Raw genomic sequence first — 18,811 nt, forward strand, 5'->3', positions numbered from 1 at the left:
AAAAAAAAAAAAAAAAAAGATTAGGAGTCATATTTATATAATTTTATTTCTGTTTCTGTAAGGTCTAATTTTTGAATATTTCTGAACATCGATAATAGAATCTCTGTCCAATTAGAATTTGTGCCTTGCTCAGTAGTTTTCATTTTAATGAATGATTCAAAAGAACACATTAGCTTAAGTTTTGTTTTTTTTTTTATAATATTTTAGCAAAGAATGGCTCAAGAAGTACTGACACATTTAAAGGAGCATCCTGATGCTTGGACAAGAGTCGACACAATTTTGGAATTTTCTCAGAATATGAATACGAAAGTAAGCAAGTGGTGGTTTTAAAATCTGTTATTTCTTTTCTTCCAGTCATAAACTTTGAGGAAGGTATCTCATTTTTAGTATTAGCATTTGTTATTTCAAATCATTTTATATTGTTAATTTGTTTCAAAATTTAGTCTTAAGCATATAATTAATTCTTGCAAATAGTCCTAAGAATTATGAATGAAGTTTTGTTATGGGACTAGTATGCAAGGTGGCTTTTTTGGTTGTCTGATTTTGTTTTTTTCTTTTTAGAATATGTATACAGGTCTAAGTAGCATAAATTCTGAATGTTATTCAGAGATGAAACATAACATTAAGGAATTATTTTGGGCAAGTAATCAATATAATACAGGCCAGGCACCTCTGACACCAAGTTGTGTGGACAGCTTAAAACCCTACTCCATGGCATTGGGCTTCTAATGGGACAGCACTCAGTTTTTATTTACAATGGAAAATGTTATAACTCTGGTCCTTTTTTAAGTTTGAACAGAAGGGTTGATCAAAATGTGTTTTGTCTGTTTTAGGCTTGATGATTCACGCTTCTCTTTAAACTGCCTTAAAGTAATAAATACCATGGCATTCTGTTTAATACACGAAAGGTTTCCACTTGATATACATTGTGTTAAAACAGAAGATAGCCATATTCACATCTGTTTCTGAAACCAGACTTTGTTAATTAGCAGTTTTAAAATATTAATTAGTTTTGACATCTTGTAAATTTTAGGTCAAAAATACAGTCCAGAACTTCCTCAAAGTGCTAACCTTAAGTAACATAACAGTGTTTGCCTGTTTGCTTGCCTGGTAAATTTTGCTTTTTATACTGACAGACATTACTAATGTTTAAGTTGATTTATCAACAGTATTTTTAAAAACTCAAATTTGTCTTGTGAAAAATGAGATGATTAGAGGAACAGAAAGAAAGCAACAGGTAAAGAATTCTTCAATTTACATAAATTACAAATGATTTGGTGCTAAATTTATGCACTATGACATTTGGCTTTTATGCAATCATTTTTTTTTCTTTAAAGATGTTAACACTACCTGATATTAATCATAATGTTCCATTATGTTGATTGCTTGTAATAGGAAGAAAAGGGGTGTCTTCCTGTGCAACTGACACAGCTAGGCTTTGACGGCAGGCCTCCACAAGGTCTACCCTTTTGATTCCCTTTAACTGAATTCTGTTCATCAATTGTTTTTGTTTCATGGGCGGTGGGAGGGGAAAGGGGAATTCAATGCATAAAATAAGTATTTCTAAGGGCTCAGTAGAAATTTCTACCATAGGGATCATTTCATGCATTTATTTTTTCATTTAGTCTTTGCTGTTATCTGTCCCTCATCTTCATAACTCAGCAGTGGATTTCTCAAGTTTGGAGATGTAAGGCAAAAGTATAATTCTTTAGAATGTTTGGATTGTAGTGATTTATCATTGGCTTTCAGATTTGACTGTCACTTGAGATTTTTGAGCAAAAATACTAAAAAAAAAAAAAAGAAAGAAAAAATTCTTTGAAGAGACAGGACCTCTGTTGCCCAGGCTGGAGTGCAGTGGTGTGATTATAGCTCACTGTAACCTCAAACTCCTGGGCTTAAGTGACATTTCTGCCTCAACTTTCTGAGTAGCTAGGGCTACAGGTGCATGTTACCATGCCTCGCTAACTTACCAATTTTTTTATAGAAGTGGGGTCTCCCTGTGTTGCTCAGGCTGATCTTGAACTCCTGGCCCTCCCGCCTTGGCCTCCCCAAAATGTTGGGATTACAGGCGAGGGCCACTTTGCCTGGCCCCAAATAACATTTTTTCAAAGGAATGTAAATTTTCTTTGTTTTAGTTTCATAGGCAAAGTCTTTATGTCTGGGAGAGATTGGATTTTAGGATATTATGGTTACAGATGTATTCCTCTGACCTAACCTGGGCAAAGCTTTTATTGGGCTCCCTGCTTCAACCCCCTTGGCAGAAAGATGAAATATGAATTGTATCTTCATCAAGCTTATGCTGCCTTTATACAGTTGTAGAAAATAACTACAGGTTAGTAAATAGTAATTTTAGGTAACAGTATCAAATAGGAAGAAGTAAATAAAAAAGAAAGGACAGTGTCTTTTCATTAAAAATGTAAACAAAAAGTTTGGTTAAATAAGATGAAGTTATCTTTAAGATTTTTATTTCTAACTATATTTATGGTGGGTTTTGTTTCTTAGTGTTTTAAAGGCTTTTTAATTGATTTTTGGCAAGAGGATACATTGTAAGCAGTGCATTGCTTTGACTTACTGAGTCTTGACAATCTGATTTTGTGCCTATAAAATTAAAGAAAATGCTTAGGGTAGCATGTTTTTAAAAGCTAATTACGAACCTCAGGCATTTGGACAACTCTCTTTTTTACGTATTTCTCAGACCTAGACATAATAAATAGATATGTTTTTAAAAGTGAACAGGTTAGAAAGCATCACTATTTACTGCTGATTATGAAACATTTTAATAGCATCAAATTTGTAATTTTAGAATTTTGCTTTGGCCTTGTTTTTCTTTTGAAAGTTTTTAAGGAATGTTCTGCAAATGTAGTACTTTAGTTGAAATGGCAAAATTTTCCTGAAAAGTGTGAAATGTTAAAATGAAAGAAAACAGCAAAAACATTCACTGTTTGAGCACAATGTAGTTTGGGACAGTCTATATTGTGCTTTGGATAAAATGAGCATTCACATGATCCCTTTGGTTGAAATACTAATGCTCCTATTTTATTGTGTAATGACTAACCATTTTAAAGATGAACTCTTATTCTCAGCCAAAACTTGCAATCTGAGGTTATATGTCTATATATGAATTAGTTTACCTTTCAGGTATTATAGCTGATTCTTCCCTAATTCTCAGTTGAAATGTACCACAACAGTTTTGTCCCTTTTCTTCCTCCTGCCTATCCACACTAATTGGTCATAGTAATTCAGGTAGTAACTCCTGGAGCTTTATAAATTATTATAAATATTGTTGACTATTTAGAGTGAGTAATCAGCAGGAGGGACAAAATGGCTTGAAAGTGGTATCTCTGTTTTTTAATTTTTTATACTTTTAGTTATAACTTTCAGTATTTAGGAAGAAATACCTGAAAGGTAGATACAGATTGCAACATGCGTTTGTGATTTTGACTGTGCACAAAAGTTTATCTTTAAATTAGTAGAAATAGCAACTATAAGGGTGGGGTTAAAATATAAAATAAACCCATGGGTTGTCTTGCTGCTCCTTAAGTAACACACCAGTGATGCTTGTAAACACTTTCTATAGAAAGTATCTGTGACAATACTTTAATATTTGGCCAAAAGCTTATAACTCCTAGAGGATGGTAGGAAGCTTGATAGCATCAAAGCTGCTAAATTCTTAGGAGCCTGTTCGTGTTAAAGTACGTGAGCCTATGAGCAGTCATTTATGCTGTGAATTCATATTTGGCTGCTACTTTTCCTTCGACAGATAAGCCTATTTGGCTGCTAAAGGGCTTTTTATTTGGTTCTTCCTCCTGGTGTGAGCATGTATAAACAGCAGGACGTTATATAGAGTAGTAAACAATAAAATGAGGAAAATGCATGAAAACTCAGTATATGGGTGAATAGATACTTGTTTAATATATGTAATTAAACTTGGTAGCATAATGTTTTTGAAACTTTAGATGTAAATGTGTGAATGTCTGTCCATTTGTGAATCCTGAGAGTTGCCAGTCCTATATAGCAATATATTCACATGCTTCTATTCTCCAATTTTCAGTATTATGGACTACAAATTTTGGAAAATGTGATAAAAACAAGGTGGAAGATTCTTCCAAGGAACCAGTGTGAAGGTAGGAAAATAAATTAAAGAATTATAAATTCAGAATTTTGTTTTTCCTGGCATTTTTATTATAGTTGACTGTTTGAGGGGGCATATAATGAATCTTGAGTATATTTTGCTCTAATGGAGCTTACTGCTTTTATCATGAAGCAGACAGGTTCTGTTTGTATTGGTGGGTACAGGAAGGCCACTTACAGGTTATCTTTTGGGAGAAAGAGGGGACTGGACTGTTGAAAACTCTGACAATAAATATTCTAGTTAAAAATATGGGCTATGGCACGGTGGCTCACGCCTGTAATCCCAACACTTCAGGAGGCTGAGGCAGGTGGATCGCTTGAGCCCAGGAGTTCCATACCAGCCTAGGCAGCATAGCAAGACATCTGGACAAAAATTTAAAAAATTAGCTGGGTATGGTGGTGCATGCCTGTGGTACCAGCTACGTGGGAGGATTGCTTGAGCTCAAAAGGTCGAGACTGCAGTGAGCCATGATCCTGTCACTGCACTTCAGCCTGGGTGACAAGAGTGAGACTCCCATCTCCAAAAAAAAAACATACATATAAATAAAATATGTGCCGGACACAGTGGCTCAAGCCTGTAATCCCAGGACTTTGTGAGGCTGAAGTGGGAAGGTCATTTAAGGCCAGAAGTTTGAGACCATCCTGGGTAACATAGCGAGACCCTGTGTTTACAAAAAATTTAAAAATTAACCAGGTATTTTGGTGCAGGTGGCAGGGGACAGGGGTATCAGTGGGGTGAGGTAGGAGGATCCCTTGAACCAAGAGGCTGAGACTGCAGTGAGCCATCATTGTGCCGCTGTACTCTAGCCTGGGCAACAAGCGAAACTCCATCTCTCAAAAAAAAAAAAAAAAACAAAACAAAAAAAACCATATGTAAGGTTAACTCGGGAACGGAAAAGCCAAGCACTAAAGATCACAAAGCTGTTTTGCCTTTTGTGGTTCTGGGAATGCCTTGTAAGAGGCTGGCTTCTGAAATGGAGAAAGATCAGAAAATCAAGGTGTAGTGATACCTGTTAATGAGTAATTTAACTTTTCTGTCTGTGCTACCTTGAGGAATGTAGTCATATTTTGAGAAACCTGAGGCAAGATTAGTTTCTTGGGATTTTTTGATTTAGCTAATTTCAGTTATGATACACTGCCTTTTTACCTACTGTATTTCATTTATCTCTGAAAAATAGAAATTTTTTTCTTGACTTTATTATGGGGCACATGATACTTCTAGTAGTATTTTCATTTAAAATATGTCTGATTTCTTTGATTATTTGTCTTTTAAGTATTGTCCTTCACCTGCATTCTCTTATCATCATTATGGTAGAATAGTGACATGGATTTACTTAGCTAATCTGACTTAAACCTTGACAAAGTTTGAGCACATTTAGAGTTGAATGTGATGAGATTTTAATGCCAGTGTCTTTTTTTAAGAATATTAAGTATAATCAGTGGCAATATCTTTAATACATCATAAATCATAGATTAAGAGTGATAGTGCAGGAGCAAATAGTGTGCCCTAAAAGAGGTTCTCATTTCTTTAAATGTTTTATTATGGTTTGAAACTATTTTAGATCATGTTCTGTGATGGACTGAGAAATTAATAAGCACAATTTGACTATGTGGTCCAAGTAGGTCCTTCATACTTTATTCTTCAGGAATCTTTAGTGTAGTCATTCCTTGTTTCTTTACTACTATTGTTTTACTTATGTGTTATGAGCACCAGATTTAATTTTGGCCATGGTCTGCCATACCAACAAAAGGTGGTTTACTTCTGTCCCATTTTACTGGTGTATAATTTTAAATCCTCCTTTTGTTCTTAAATCTGCATCTCTGTTTTTTATCACATTTGATGGTTCTGGAAGATCTTTTCCAGGTTGAAAATAGATATGATTATACTAGTTTATCAACATTGTAGTTACATTTGTTACAGACAAAATTTTAAAAAATTTTCTTTCTTTCTTTTTTGTTGAGAGAGATTCTCACTCTGTTCCCCAGGCTGGAGTGCTTTGGCACCATCACTGCAGCTTCAAATAGCTGGGGTTGAGCAATCCTACCACCTCAGCCTCCCAAGTAGCTGGGAACATAGGCATGCCCCACCATTCCCTACTAAAATTTTTTTTTTTTTTTTTAATGTTTTGTAGGGATGGGGTCTCGCTGTGTTGCCCATGCTGCTGGCTGCTGGGCTTGAGCAATCCTCCCACCTTGGCCTGCCAGAGTGCTGGGATTGTAAGCATGAGCCACCACACCTAGTCAACATGATTACCTTTCTAATTTTAACTGGGAGGCTTCTCTAACTTAAAGATTTATTTCACAAAATACACTAGAACTTCTGAACATTAATTTTCCTTCATCTTTAATTAACTTTGGTATTGGAAATTACATAAATTAATTTAAAATATTTTATTTCCTTTTTCCGTAAGTGTCCTGTCTTTCAAAGTTATTCTCTTTGCTTTTTGCTGTAGCTATACCCTTTGTCCAACTACCATAGCATATATATTTGTTTACCTGGGGTGCATATAGTGCGTTTCCTTTGTACCAATTACTACTAAATATTAAGGTTATAAAAATATACATGTACATCAAAGTGCTGTATGCCACAGTGTTATAGTTGGGAAGACAAAACACATGTAAAAGAGGAATCATAAATCAGCAGCAAATTAGGTGTATATAATGAGCGCTTCACAAGCTAAAAGAACAGAATAATGTCTAAGTCCTGCCCTTTAGCCAAGTTTCATTCACATAATTGGAAAGAAATGCCTGGTGTATTTTAAAGGAAGGAAAGGTTTCACTGCATAAGAGTATGCCAAAATTAGATTCCTGCATTTTTTTTCTGATCTAGAATTTCTTTTATCTGCTTTTAGGTTCTTGTCCACAGCATGTTAACTTTTACATGGTTTGTTTTTTTGTTTTTTTGTTTTTGTTTTTTTTTGAGAGACGGAATCTTGCTCTGTTGTCCAGGCTGGAGTGCAGTGGTGCAATCTTGGCTCACTGCAAGCTCCGCCTCCCGGGTTCATGCCATTCTCCTGTCTCAGCCTCCTGAGTAGCTGGGACTACAGGCATCTGCCACCACACCGGCTAATTTTTTTTTTTTTTTAAGTAGAGATGGTTTCACTATGTTAGCCAGGATGGTCTCGATTTCCTGACCTTTTGGTCCTCCCGCCTCGGCCTCCATGCCTGCTGAGATTACAGGCATGAGCCACTGTGCCTGGCCAACATGTTCTTTTAAATTAATGACATTTTCAATTTAGGCCTCTTGTATAAATACTGTCAGGAAAATCTCATGATTGTTGAGTGGGTTAGATGTGTCTTGCTGTGTTATACGTTGCTGTATCCTGTACCAGTGGGTCACAGGAGAATAAAATTTTAAAGAGCAAAAGATAGGCCTGGCACGGTGGCTCACGCCTGTAATCCCAGCATTTTGGGAGGCCAAGGCAGGCAGATAATGAGGTCAGGAGTTCGAGACCAGTCTTAACAACATGGAGAAACCCTATCTCTACTAAAAATACAAAAATTAGCCGGGCGTGGTGGCACATGCCTGTAATCCCAGCTACTCAGGAGGCTGAGGCAGGAGAATTGCTTGAACCCGGGAGGCGGAGGTTGCAGTGAGCTGAGATCACGCCATTGCACTCCAACAGAGCAAGACTTCATCTCAAAAAAAAAAAAGAGCAAAAGATAGACATAATTAGAAAGTAAGGATGTTTAAAAGAACATTTAATTTTCCAAAAGATATTTTTATAGCAAGAGAAATGGCAAGATAATAAAACATTTAAGTTGAGATTTGTGTTATATAAAATTTATTACATTTCTCTGGATTTTCATTTAGCTTTAGGCCGTAAGTATGTGTCTATTTGTGTGTGTTTTATGTGTTTTGTCCATCGCACCCCACATAACACTTGGCTGTTTTAGTTACTTTATTCCCCACCCTCCAAACTATAAGCTCCTTGATATTGGGGCTCAGAGTGTCTTTTTTTCTTCGTTTCTTTTTTGTCTGTTTTTGTTTTTGTTTGAGACAGAGTCTCGCTCTGTTGCCCAGGCTGGAGTACAGTGGCGTGATCTCGGCTTACTGCAAGCTCTGCCTCCCAGGTTCACGCCATTCTCTTGCCTCAGCCTCCCGAGTAGCTGGGACTGCAGGAGGCTGCCACCACGCCCAGCTAATTTGTGTGTGTGTGTGTGTTTTTTTGTTTTTTGTTTTTTTTAGTAGAGATGGGGTTTCACCATGTTAGCCAGGATGGTCTCGTTCTCCTGACCTCGTGATCTGCCCACCTCGGCCTTCCAAAGTGCTGGGATTACAGGTGTGAACCACCAGGCCTGGCTTTTTCTTTGTTTTTTAAAGATGTAGGGTTTCACTCTGTTGCTCAGGCTGGAGTACAGTGGTGTAATCATGGTTCACTGCAACCTGGAATTCCTGGGCTCCAGTGATCCTCTTGCCTCAGGCTTTTTTTCTTTTTCTTTTTTTTTTTTTTTTTGAGACAGAGTCTCTCTCTCACCCAGGCTGGAGTGCAGTGGCGCAGTCTTGGCTCACTGCACCCTCTGCCTGCTGGGTTCAAGTGATTCTCCTGCGTCAGTCTCCCAAGTAGCTGGGATTACAGATGCACACCACCATGCCTGGCTAATTTTTGTATTTGTTTTAGTAAGGACAGGGTTTTGCCATGTTGACCAGGCTGGTCTCGAACTCCTGACTTGAGGCGATCCTCAGCCTCCCAGAGTGCTGGGATTATAGGCGTGAGCCATTGCACCCTGCCCTCTTGCCTCAGCCTTGAGAGTAGCTAGCACTGTAGGTCCGCACCACCATATCCAGCTAATTAAAAAAAAAATTTTTTTTTTTAGAGATGGAGTCTCACTGTGAAGCCCAGGCTGGTTTTAAACTCCTGGGTTTAAAGCAGTCTTCCTACTTTGCCATCCCAAATTGCCACCAAGCCTGGCTGGGAAATTTTAATAGGTGAAATGGAAGAATTCCCTAATAAAGAGTGGTTGCTATTCATGGTAGTCTTTTATTTATTCATTTGTTTTGAGACAAGATCTCACTGTATCATCCATGCTGGAGTACAGTGGCACAATCATAGCACACTGCAGCCTTAAACTCCTGAGCTCAGGCAGTTACCACGCCTTAGTCTGCCAAAATAACTAGGACTACAGGCATGTGCCACCACACCCAGCTAAGTTTTTCTAATTTTGATAGAGACACAGTTTGCCTATGTTGTCCAGGCTGGTCTTGAACTCCTGGCCTCAAGTGATGCTCCAACCTCAGCCTCCCAAAGTGCTGGGGTTACAGGTATATCACCACCCCTAGCCATCACTGAAGTCTTAAAGGTCCTCTAGGACTACCAGTGGTGTTGATTCTCTATGAGTCATGATCCAGATAATTCCCCATCCGTTTTTAAAAATGGCATTTAGGCTGGGTGTGGTGGCTTACACCTGTAATCCCAGCACTTTGGGAGGCTGAGGCGGGCAGATCACCTGAGGTCAGTTCGAGACTAGCCTGGCCAGTGTGGTGAAACCCAGTCTCTACTAAAAATACCAAAATTAGCTGAGTGTGGTGGCAGGTGCCTTTAATAATCCCAGCTAATTGAGAGGATGAGGCAAGAGAATCGCTTGAACCTGGGAGGTGGAGGTTACAGTGAGCCAAGACAGCACGACTGCATTCCAGCCTGGGCAACAAGAGTGAAACTCTGAAATAAAAAAATAATTAATTAATTAATTAAAAATGGCATTTAGATAATTCAAATAAAAAAAAAGAGGAAGCCTCCTTTGTTCCTTGAGGGGAGAAAGATGATGCTATATAAAGGTATTTCTGTACTTTTTACTTAAACCAAGGGATTGTTTTAATCAGTTAATGTGTATGGCTTATAGATCATTTCATTGATTGATAAAAACTTACTCACAGGCGGGGCATGGTGGCTCATGCTTGTAATCCCAGCACTTTGGGAGGCCAAGGCGGGCAGATCACCTGAGGTCCGGAGTTCGAGACCAGCCTGACCAACATGGAGAAACCCCATCTCTACTACAAATACAAAATTAGCCAGGCGTGGTGGCGCATGCCTGTAATCCCAGCTATTGGGGAGGCTGAGGCAGGAGAATTGCTTGAACCCGGGAGGCAGAGGTCGCGGTGAGCTGAGATCGCGCCATTGCACTACGGCCTGGGCACCAAGAGCGAAACTCCGTCTCAAAAAAAAACCCACACTTGCTCACATTGAATAGAGAAGAAGCGAATTTATGAAAAAAGTAATCCAAAGTGGAAAGATCATAATTACAAGGTTTGATTTTTTGTTTTGGTTTGGTTTGGTTTTTTTGAGGCGGAGTTTCGCTCTTGTTGCCCAGGCTGGAGGGCAGTGGCTCAATCTCCACTCACTGCAACCTCCGCCTCCTGGTTTCAAGCGATTCTCCTGCCTTAGCCTCCAGAGTAGCTGGGGTTATAGGCATGTGCCACCATGCAAGGTTGGTTTTTTGTTGTTTTTATTTTGAGACGGAGTTTCGCTCTGTCGCCCAGGCTGGAGTGTAGTGGCGAGATCTTGGCTCACTGGACACTCCGCCTCCTGGGTTCACACCATTCTCCTGCCTCAGCCTCCTGAGTAGCTGGGACTACAGGTGCCTGCCACCGTGTCTGGCTAATTTTTTGTGTTTTTTTTTTTTTTTTTTAAAGTAGAGATGGGGTTTCACCGTGTTAGCCAGGATGGTCTCGATCTCCTGACCTCGTGATCCACCCACCTCGGCCTCCCAAAGTGCTGGGATTATAGGCGTGAGCCACCATGCCCGGCCAGGTTGGATTTTTATAAGTAGTTGGGCCACTAAAATTTCTGAGTTGTACAGTTTCATGTCTTTAGTTGGCAGACCAAAGCTGATCCACTCATAAAATTTTATTTAGTGCTCTCCTTTGACGTGAGACACGTGGTATATTTATTGGCACCATAATACTGGCTATATTATTTGACCTCATATTTCAGTTTGTGTTGCAAGGTTTTGGGCATTAGAGCTAATGTATAGGAAGCCCTGTGCTTATATATGCTGAGTATGAATAAGTAGTGTGTTACCAACCGTTTTTCATGAAATATCTGCATTTCACCAAATTGCCGTATACCAGTCTCAAAATACCCTGAAATTTCTGAAATACCTTCCTAAGTGAGCTCACTAACACTTACTTTTCTGTGTCCTTTACAATTTTTTCACCACAAAGTCTCAAAGTTTCAGAAACGGAACTAATAGGGTCACTCCTGCTGAAGATCTCCTGTAGTATTGAAGATATTTAACATGTTACCTTTAATTGATATTGCCCGTTGAGAGTTTTTGTATTTGCCTTATTTATTAGGTTTAAAGTATACAGTTGGATAAGTTTTGTCTTGTGCATGCTCCTGTGAAACTACCTCTGTATAATCAAGATCTGCCTCTATCCAGTTACTTTCACCTTCACTGCCCCTCTCCACATGTGCTTATTGTCACTTGTTTGGTAAGAGTGGAATGGCTGGATTGTGTGGATTTTTTTTTTTAAAGACAGTCACACTACCCTGTCGCCCAGGCTGGAGTGCAGTGTCATGATCTTGGCGCGTTGCAACCTCTGGCTCTTGGGTTCAAGCGATTCTTGTGCCGCAGCCTCCCAAGTAGGTGGGATTACAAGCATGCACCGCCACACCAGCATAATTTTTGTTTTTTGTAATAGAGATAGAGTTTCGCCATATTGGCCTGGCTGGTCTCAAACTCCCAACCTCCACTTCGGCCTCTCACAGTGCTGAGATTATACTCGTAAGCCACTGTGCCCGGCCCATATGGATGTTTTGGTGTATGTTTAAGCATCCAACTGTATTCCAAAGTGGTCATGTCAATCTCACCAGCAGTGTATAAGTATGTTTCACATCTCGGCTGACACTTGGTATAGACAGTGTTTTTAGTTTGTCTATTGTAGTGCATATACAATTGCATCTCATGGTGGTATTAATTTCTTTGTTTTTTTTTTTTTTTTTTTTTTTTTTAAGACAGAGTCTTGCTCTGTCGCCCAGGCTGGAGTGCAGTGGCGTCATCTCGGCTGAGTGCAACCTCTGTCTCCCGGGTTCAAGCAATTCTCCTGCCTCAGCCTCCCGAGTAGCTGAGACTACAGGCATGTGCCACCACACCCAGCTAATTTTTTTGTATTTTTAGTAGAGACGAGATTTCACCATGTTGGCCAGGATGGTCTCGAACTCCTGACCTGGTAATCAGCCCGCCTCAGCCTCCCAAAGTGCTGGGATTACAGGCATGAGCCACTGCGCTCGGCCTTAATTTCCATGTGGAATAGTGTTGTTCTGTGTTCCGTCACATATCCTTACATGTTCGTTGCCATGCCAGCATGTTTTTTGGTGAAATGTCTGTTCAAAAATTTTACTCAGTTTTTTTTTTTTGAGACGGAGCCTGGCTCTGTTGCCCCAGCTGGAGTGCGGTGGCACAATCTCGGCTCACTGCAACCTCTGCCTCCTGGGTTCAAGCGATTCTCCTGTCTCAGTCTCCTGAGTAACTGGGATTACATGTGCGCAGCACCACGCCCTGCTAATTTTTCATATTTTTAGTAGTAGAGATGGGGTTTCACCATGTTAGCCACACTGGTCTCTATTTCCTGACCTCGTGATCCACCCGCCTCAGCCTCCCAAAGCGCTAGGATTACAGGCGTGTAAGCCCACCATGCCCGGCTAATTTTGCCCAGTTTTTATTGGGCTATTCCCTTATTGAGATCTAAGGGCTCTTTGTATTCTAGTCAGGAGTATTTTGTTAACTGTATATTTTGCAAGTGTTTTGTCTGTGGCTTCCTTTTTAATTTTTGTAATGGTGTCTTTTGAAGAGCACAAATTTCAGATTTTGATTAAAATCAGTGTTGTTTTTTTTTTCTTTGTATAGTTGATGCTTTTTGTGTTGTATTCAAGAAATCTTTGACATGCAAAGGTCACTTAAGATTTTCCGTAAGTTTTTGGCCGGGCATAGTGGCTCATGCCTGTAATTCCAGCAATTTGGGAGGCCGAGGCAGGCAGATCACTTGAGGTCAGCAGTTCGAGACGAGCCTGGTCAACAGGATGAAACCCCATCTCTACTAAGGATACAGAAATTAGCCGGGTGTGTTAGTGAATTGCTTGAACTGGGGAGGCAGAGACTGCAGTAAGCCTAGATCACACCACTGCCCTCCAGCCTGGGTGACAGAGCAAGACCCTGTCTCAAAAAAAAAAAAAAAAAAAGATACTCTGTAAGTTTTCTTATAGAACCTTTATAGTTTTAGCTCTTGCATTAAGATCTGTGATTTGGCTGGGCACAGTAGCTCACAATTGTAATCCCAACACTGGGAGGCCAAGGCAGGCGGAAACAATACAGACAAATTAGCCAGGCATGGTGGCATGCACCTGTAGTCCCGACTGCCGGTAAGCTAAGGTGGGAGGAATGCTTGAGTTCGGGAGGTGGAGGTTGCAGTGAGCCGAGATCATGCCACTGCACTCCAGCCTGGGTGACAAAGACCCTGTCTGAAAAAAGCATCATGTGATTCATTTTACTTAATTTTTATATATGAGGTGAGGTAAGGGTCAAGGTTTATATATTTATTTGAGACAGAGTCATGCTCTGTCTCCCAGCCAGAGTACAGTGGCGCGATCTCGGCTCACTGCAAACTCCACCTGCCGGATTACAGGTGCACACCACCACACCCGGCTAATTTTTGTATTTTTAGTAGAGATGGGATTTCCCCATGTTGGCCAGGCTGGTCTTGAACTCCTGACTTCAAGTGATCCGCCAGTCTCAACCTCCCGAAGTGCTGGGATTATGTGTGAGCTCCCACACCAAGCTCCCCAACTTTGTTTCTAAAAGGTTTGGCTATTGTTGGTTTTTTGTTGTTCCATAAAAATTTTAGAGTGAAATGTGGCAAATTTCAACAAAAACTGTCCTGAAATTTTTATTGAGATTGCTTTGGATCTATGGATGCATTTGGAGAGAATGAACATCTTTAATGTCAATTCCTGATTGTTTCTTGCTAATATAGAGAATTGCCATTGTTCACTTATCTCTTGAACGTGTAGTTTAATCCAGCTAGTCAAAGCCCAGTTCAAACTCACTTTCCCTTCCTGTTGTGAGAAAACACCTCAATTCTGCAAAAGCTCTTGGAATTTAATATTTCTGCTGCTTTTCCCTGTATGTGTGGTGTTTAGTCTTTTCATAGTTCCTTGACTATGGAATTCAGAGCAGAAACCCTATTTCCTAATTTCCTTGAGAAATTTTCAGAACTAGGTGATAATGTAAGTTTCTAATAAGTTGATAGTGTTACTCAGAGGTGATTGTTTCATTTATGATTTTGAAAAGAAAATGTAAATATTTAGACTTAAGTCCTTGCATCTAAAACAAATTCATGAGAAATCCTACAGAATACAGTGTTAGAGATGGGAGCAAAAATTATCAGTCTAATCTCAGAGAATTGACAGGCATTCCAAATCATTTTTTGTCAGTATTTAAACCATGGTAGGATAATGTAAGAAGTGTACTTAAGGCCTGGTGCGATGTCTCACGCCTGTAATCCCAGCACTTTGGGAGGCCTAGGCAGGCAATTGTCTGAGGTCAGGAGTTCAAGACCAGTCTGGCCAACGTGGTGAAACCCCGTCTCTACTAAAAATACAAAAAAAATTAGCCGGGCGTGGTGGCATGTGCCTGTAATCCCAGCTACTCGTTAGGCTGCGGCAGGGGAGTTGCTTGGACCAGGGAGGTGGAGGCTGCAGTGAGCTGTGATCACGCCACTGCACTCCAGCCTGGGTGACAGAGCAGGACTTTGTCTCAAAAAAAGAAAAAAAGAAAAAGAAATATCTTTAAGCTATAAATTATGTTTTTCATTTCTAAAAAAAACAAGGCAGGCCAGGCACAGTGATTGAGGCCTGCAATCCCAGGAGTTTGAGAGGCTCTCTTGAGCCCAGAAATTCAAGATCAGCCAGGACAAGATAGTTAGACCTCTCTCTACTAAAAATACAAAAAACTCGCAGTATATAGTCGAGTGCCCCTGTAGTTTCAGCTACTCAGGAGGCTGAGGCGGGAGAATCATTTGAGTCCAGGCAGGAGGTCGAGCCCTGATTGATTGCACCACTGCACTCCAGCCTGGGCAACAGAGTGATAATAATATCTCAAAAGATAGGCTGGGCACAGTGGCTCTTGCCTGTAATCCCAGGACTTTGGGAGGCTGAGGCCTGCGGATCACCTGAGGTTGGGAGTTCGAGACCAGCCTGACGGGGTGAAACCCCGTCTCTACTAAAAATACAAAAAAATTAGCTGGGCGTGGTGGTGCATTCCTGTAATCCCAGCTACTCTGAAGGCTGAGGCAGGAGAATTGCTTGAACCTGGGAGGTGGAGGTTGCAGTGAGCTGAGATTGTGCCATTACATTCCAGCCTGGGCAACAAGAGCGAAACTCTGTCTAAAAAATAAAGAAAAGAAAGCAGTATTTCCAGGCACATTGTATATGATTGACAGGAATAATATTTCCATTTCTGGTTAATGTAACAATTTGCCCCATTCCAAGTATTTTGATTACAGGCCTCCATGAAAGGCCTATGCTTGATACCTAACAGTGTTTGATCCCTAGCTTACATCCATGTACCTTTTTTTTTTTCTTTTTGAGATAAGGTCTCGCTCTGTCGCCCAAGCTGGAGTGCAGTGGCGGGATCATGGCTTACTCTAGCCTCAACTTCCGGGGCTCAAGCAATCCTCCTGCATCAGTCTCCTGCATAACTGGGACTACGTGCGCACGAATCATACCTGGCTCACTGTTTCTATTTTTTGTAGAGATGGGGTCTCGCTATGTTGCCTAGGCTGGTCCTGAACTCCTGGGCTCAAGCGATCTTCTGCCTCAGCCTCCTAAAGTGTTTAGGTTACAGTCAAGAGCTACTGTGCTCGACCTGCTTTCACCTTTTGGCTATCATGAGTGATGCTCCTGTCAATTTTAATAAAATTTTAATCTTCTAGATTTTTTGTTCAGTGTGTTTGAGGCCATAAACATCCATTTAAGAATGGTGGATGTGCATATGGATCCATTTCTCTTAACATTATCAAAGCAGGTTAAATTCTAGATTATCTGTGGGAACCCTAACTTAACTCCTGCTTTAGAATTATTGTTAGCTGTTTGTCTTCCATCTGGCATTGTTCTTATTAATATTTCATTGAGAGAACAGTAGTAATAATATCCTGTATACCCTTGTGTAAGTAAAGAGAGCAGATCACTATTTTATTGACCATCTTTCCAAAGATCGATTTTGCGTGTTTTTTGTTTTGTTTTGAGATAGTCTCACGCTGTCGCCCAGGCTGCTTGGAGTGCAGTAGTACAATCTTGGCTCACTGCAACCTCTGCCTCCCGGATTGAAGCGAATCTTGTGCCTCAGCCTCCAGAGCAGCTGGTACTACAGGTGTGCACCACCATGCCTGGCTGTTTTTTTGTATTTTAGTAGACAGGTTTCACCATGTTGGCCAGGCTGGTCTCACAAACTCCTGGCCTCAAGTGATCCACCCACCTCGGCCTCCCACAGCGCTAGGATTACAGGCATGAGCCACCACATCCAGCCAATTTTGATGTTTTCGTGGACTGATATTTGTAATAAACATTTCAATTATATATAGCATTGATGTAGAAATGTACCAAATTTACATTTTTTTAGCTTATGGAATAAACAAATGTTTAAACTGAAATTGATTCGAAACTAGATTGAACTTTGCTTTTTCCTGTTTGTAATTTACATTTTTAATAGTGTATCAAAAGCCTTAAACCATTTTCTGTGGTGCAGATTGACTGCCTCTTACTGGAAATGCTTGGAATGAGAAGTGTTCCAGACTTCGGACTTTTTCAGATTTTGGAATATTTGCATTATGCTCACTAGTTAAGCATTCCAAAACTGAAATAGCCCAATGAGCATTTCCTTTTTTTTTTGAGACAGAGTTTCGCTCTTGTTGCCCAGGCTGGAGTGCGATGGCATTATCTCAACTCACTGCAACCTCCGCCTCCTGGATTGAAGCGATTCTCCTGCCTCAGCCTCCCGAGTAGTTGGGATTACAGTCATGCGGCACCACGCCTGGCTAATTTTGTAGTTTTAGTAGAGACAGGGTTTCTTCATGTTGGTCAGGCTGGTCACAAACTCCAAACCTCAGGTGATCCGCCCGCCTTGTGTTGGGATTACAGGCGTGAGCCACATCACTCAACCTGAGCATTTCCTTTTAGTGCCATGTTGGTGCTTTAAAACTTGCAGATTTGGGGTCGGGCGTGGTGGCTCATGCCTGTAATCCCAGCACTTTGGGAGGCCGAGGCAGGTGGGTTACTTGAGGTCAGGAGTTGGAGAACAGCCTGGCCAACATAGTGAAACCTTGTCTTTACCTAAAAAAAAAAAAAAAAAAATTAGCTGGGCGTGGTGACGGACACCTGTAATCCCAGCTACTCTGGGAGGCTGAGGCAGGAGAATTGATTGAACTCGGGAGGCGGAGGCTGCAGTGAGCAGAGATTGAACCATTGCACTCCAGCCTGGGCCACAAGAGTGAAACTCGATCTCAATCAGTCAGTCAATCTTGCAGATATTGGAATGTTTCAGATTTCAGATTTGGGGTACTTAAACTGTACGTGAAAATTAGCTGCTGGGAAGGAGAGGAATTGGAATATGTAACATGGACTGCCACATTTTAAGGATTTTTGTAGGAATGCATCTTTCTCTTAATAAGTCAGATCCTTATTTGGTTGAAAATGTTTACTGCATGACTATCACTGACTATGTAAGATGCTGATGTACAACTGTATGACTTGAAGATTGAGTTGCTTCGATGGGAATATGACACCATTTGAATTAATTTGTTCTCAATATTTTACAGAGTTTTAGTGAATTCTGTTCATATAAAAATCAGGTTCAATAATGTGTGCTTTTTACACTATCATTGAGTATCCAGTGTTTACAAGGTGTTTCTGAGGGATAAGATTATTGCTGTGTAAAGAATTTGGCAGATGGTGTGTACCTTCTAAGTTAGCTTGAGGTTTATTTAAATCTCATCTTTTTAGCTTGCTGAAGTTGATACTATGCAGTTGCAAGTTTATAGTGACTATTTGATATTGCTGTGTTTTTATTTGAAATGGGACTGTTAAACACATTTTTCTTTATTGAGCAATAGAGCTGGAATATTAAGACGTATGCATTAACCCTTGCATTTGGAACATTTACATGTCATAAGCTGCCTTTCAGTAAGTGGTTAGGCATTTCTACAGGTGTGTATTAAATTTTGAATAAATTTTATATGGCTTTCCAAGAAACACCTAGAGCATTTGACCCACCGACTTTGTTTTTTATTTTTATTTTTTTGAAATGGAGCCTCCTGCATTAGAGACAGGGTTTCACTATGTTGGCCAGGCTGGTCTTGAATTCCGCCTCAGGTGATCCACCTGCCGTGGTCTCTGAAAGTGCTGGGATTACAGGTGTGAGCCACCATGCCCAACCTGACCTACCAACTTCGGATGTGAATTTTTTTCATTTATATTGAGAAGAATAGGGTCTTGGGCTGCTAGATTGTACGAATGCTAAGTCAGTATCTGATCCATTGAAGATCCTGTTGGCAACATCAGGACTTATCAAAGACACACAACTTCAATGAGAACCTTTATTTGAAATTAATTAATTAATGATATGGAGCCTTGATCTGCCACTCAGGCTGGAGTGCAGTGGCACAATTTCAGCTCCCTAGGAATGCACC

The 18,811-nt window shown here is 40.4% G+C and overlaps 1 protein-coding gene across 3 annotated transcripts in view; it reads left to right on the forward strand.

Annotated features, from left to right (window-relative positions):
• Positions 1–18,811, forward strand: part of XPO1 (exportin 1) — a 60,488-nt gene that overhangs the window by 11,942 nt on the left and 29,735 nt on the right. For 2 of the 3 annotated variants that reach the window (XM_054474137.2, XM_063648686.1), the window contains exons 3-4: positions 208–309; positions 4,052–4,124. In XM_054474137.2, the coding sequence (XP_054330112.1) occupies positions 208–309; positions 4,052–4,124 (175 nt within the window). Of the gene's footprint in view, positions 1–204; positions 310–1,395; positions 1,460–4,051; positions 4,125–18,811 lie in introns of those variants that run through there. The other variant, XM_054474138.2, reaches the window with a different exon arrangement.

This window comes from Pongo pygmaeus, chromosome 12, assembly GCF_028885625.2.
Source record: "Pongo pygmaeus isolate AG05252 chromosome 12, NHGRI_mPonPyg2-v2.0_pri, whole genome shotgun sequence".
NCBI classification, from domain to species: Eukaryota; Metazoa; Chordata; class Mammalia; order Primates; family Hominidae; genus Pongo; species Pongo pygmaeus.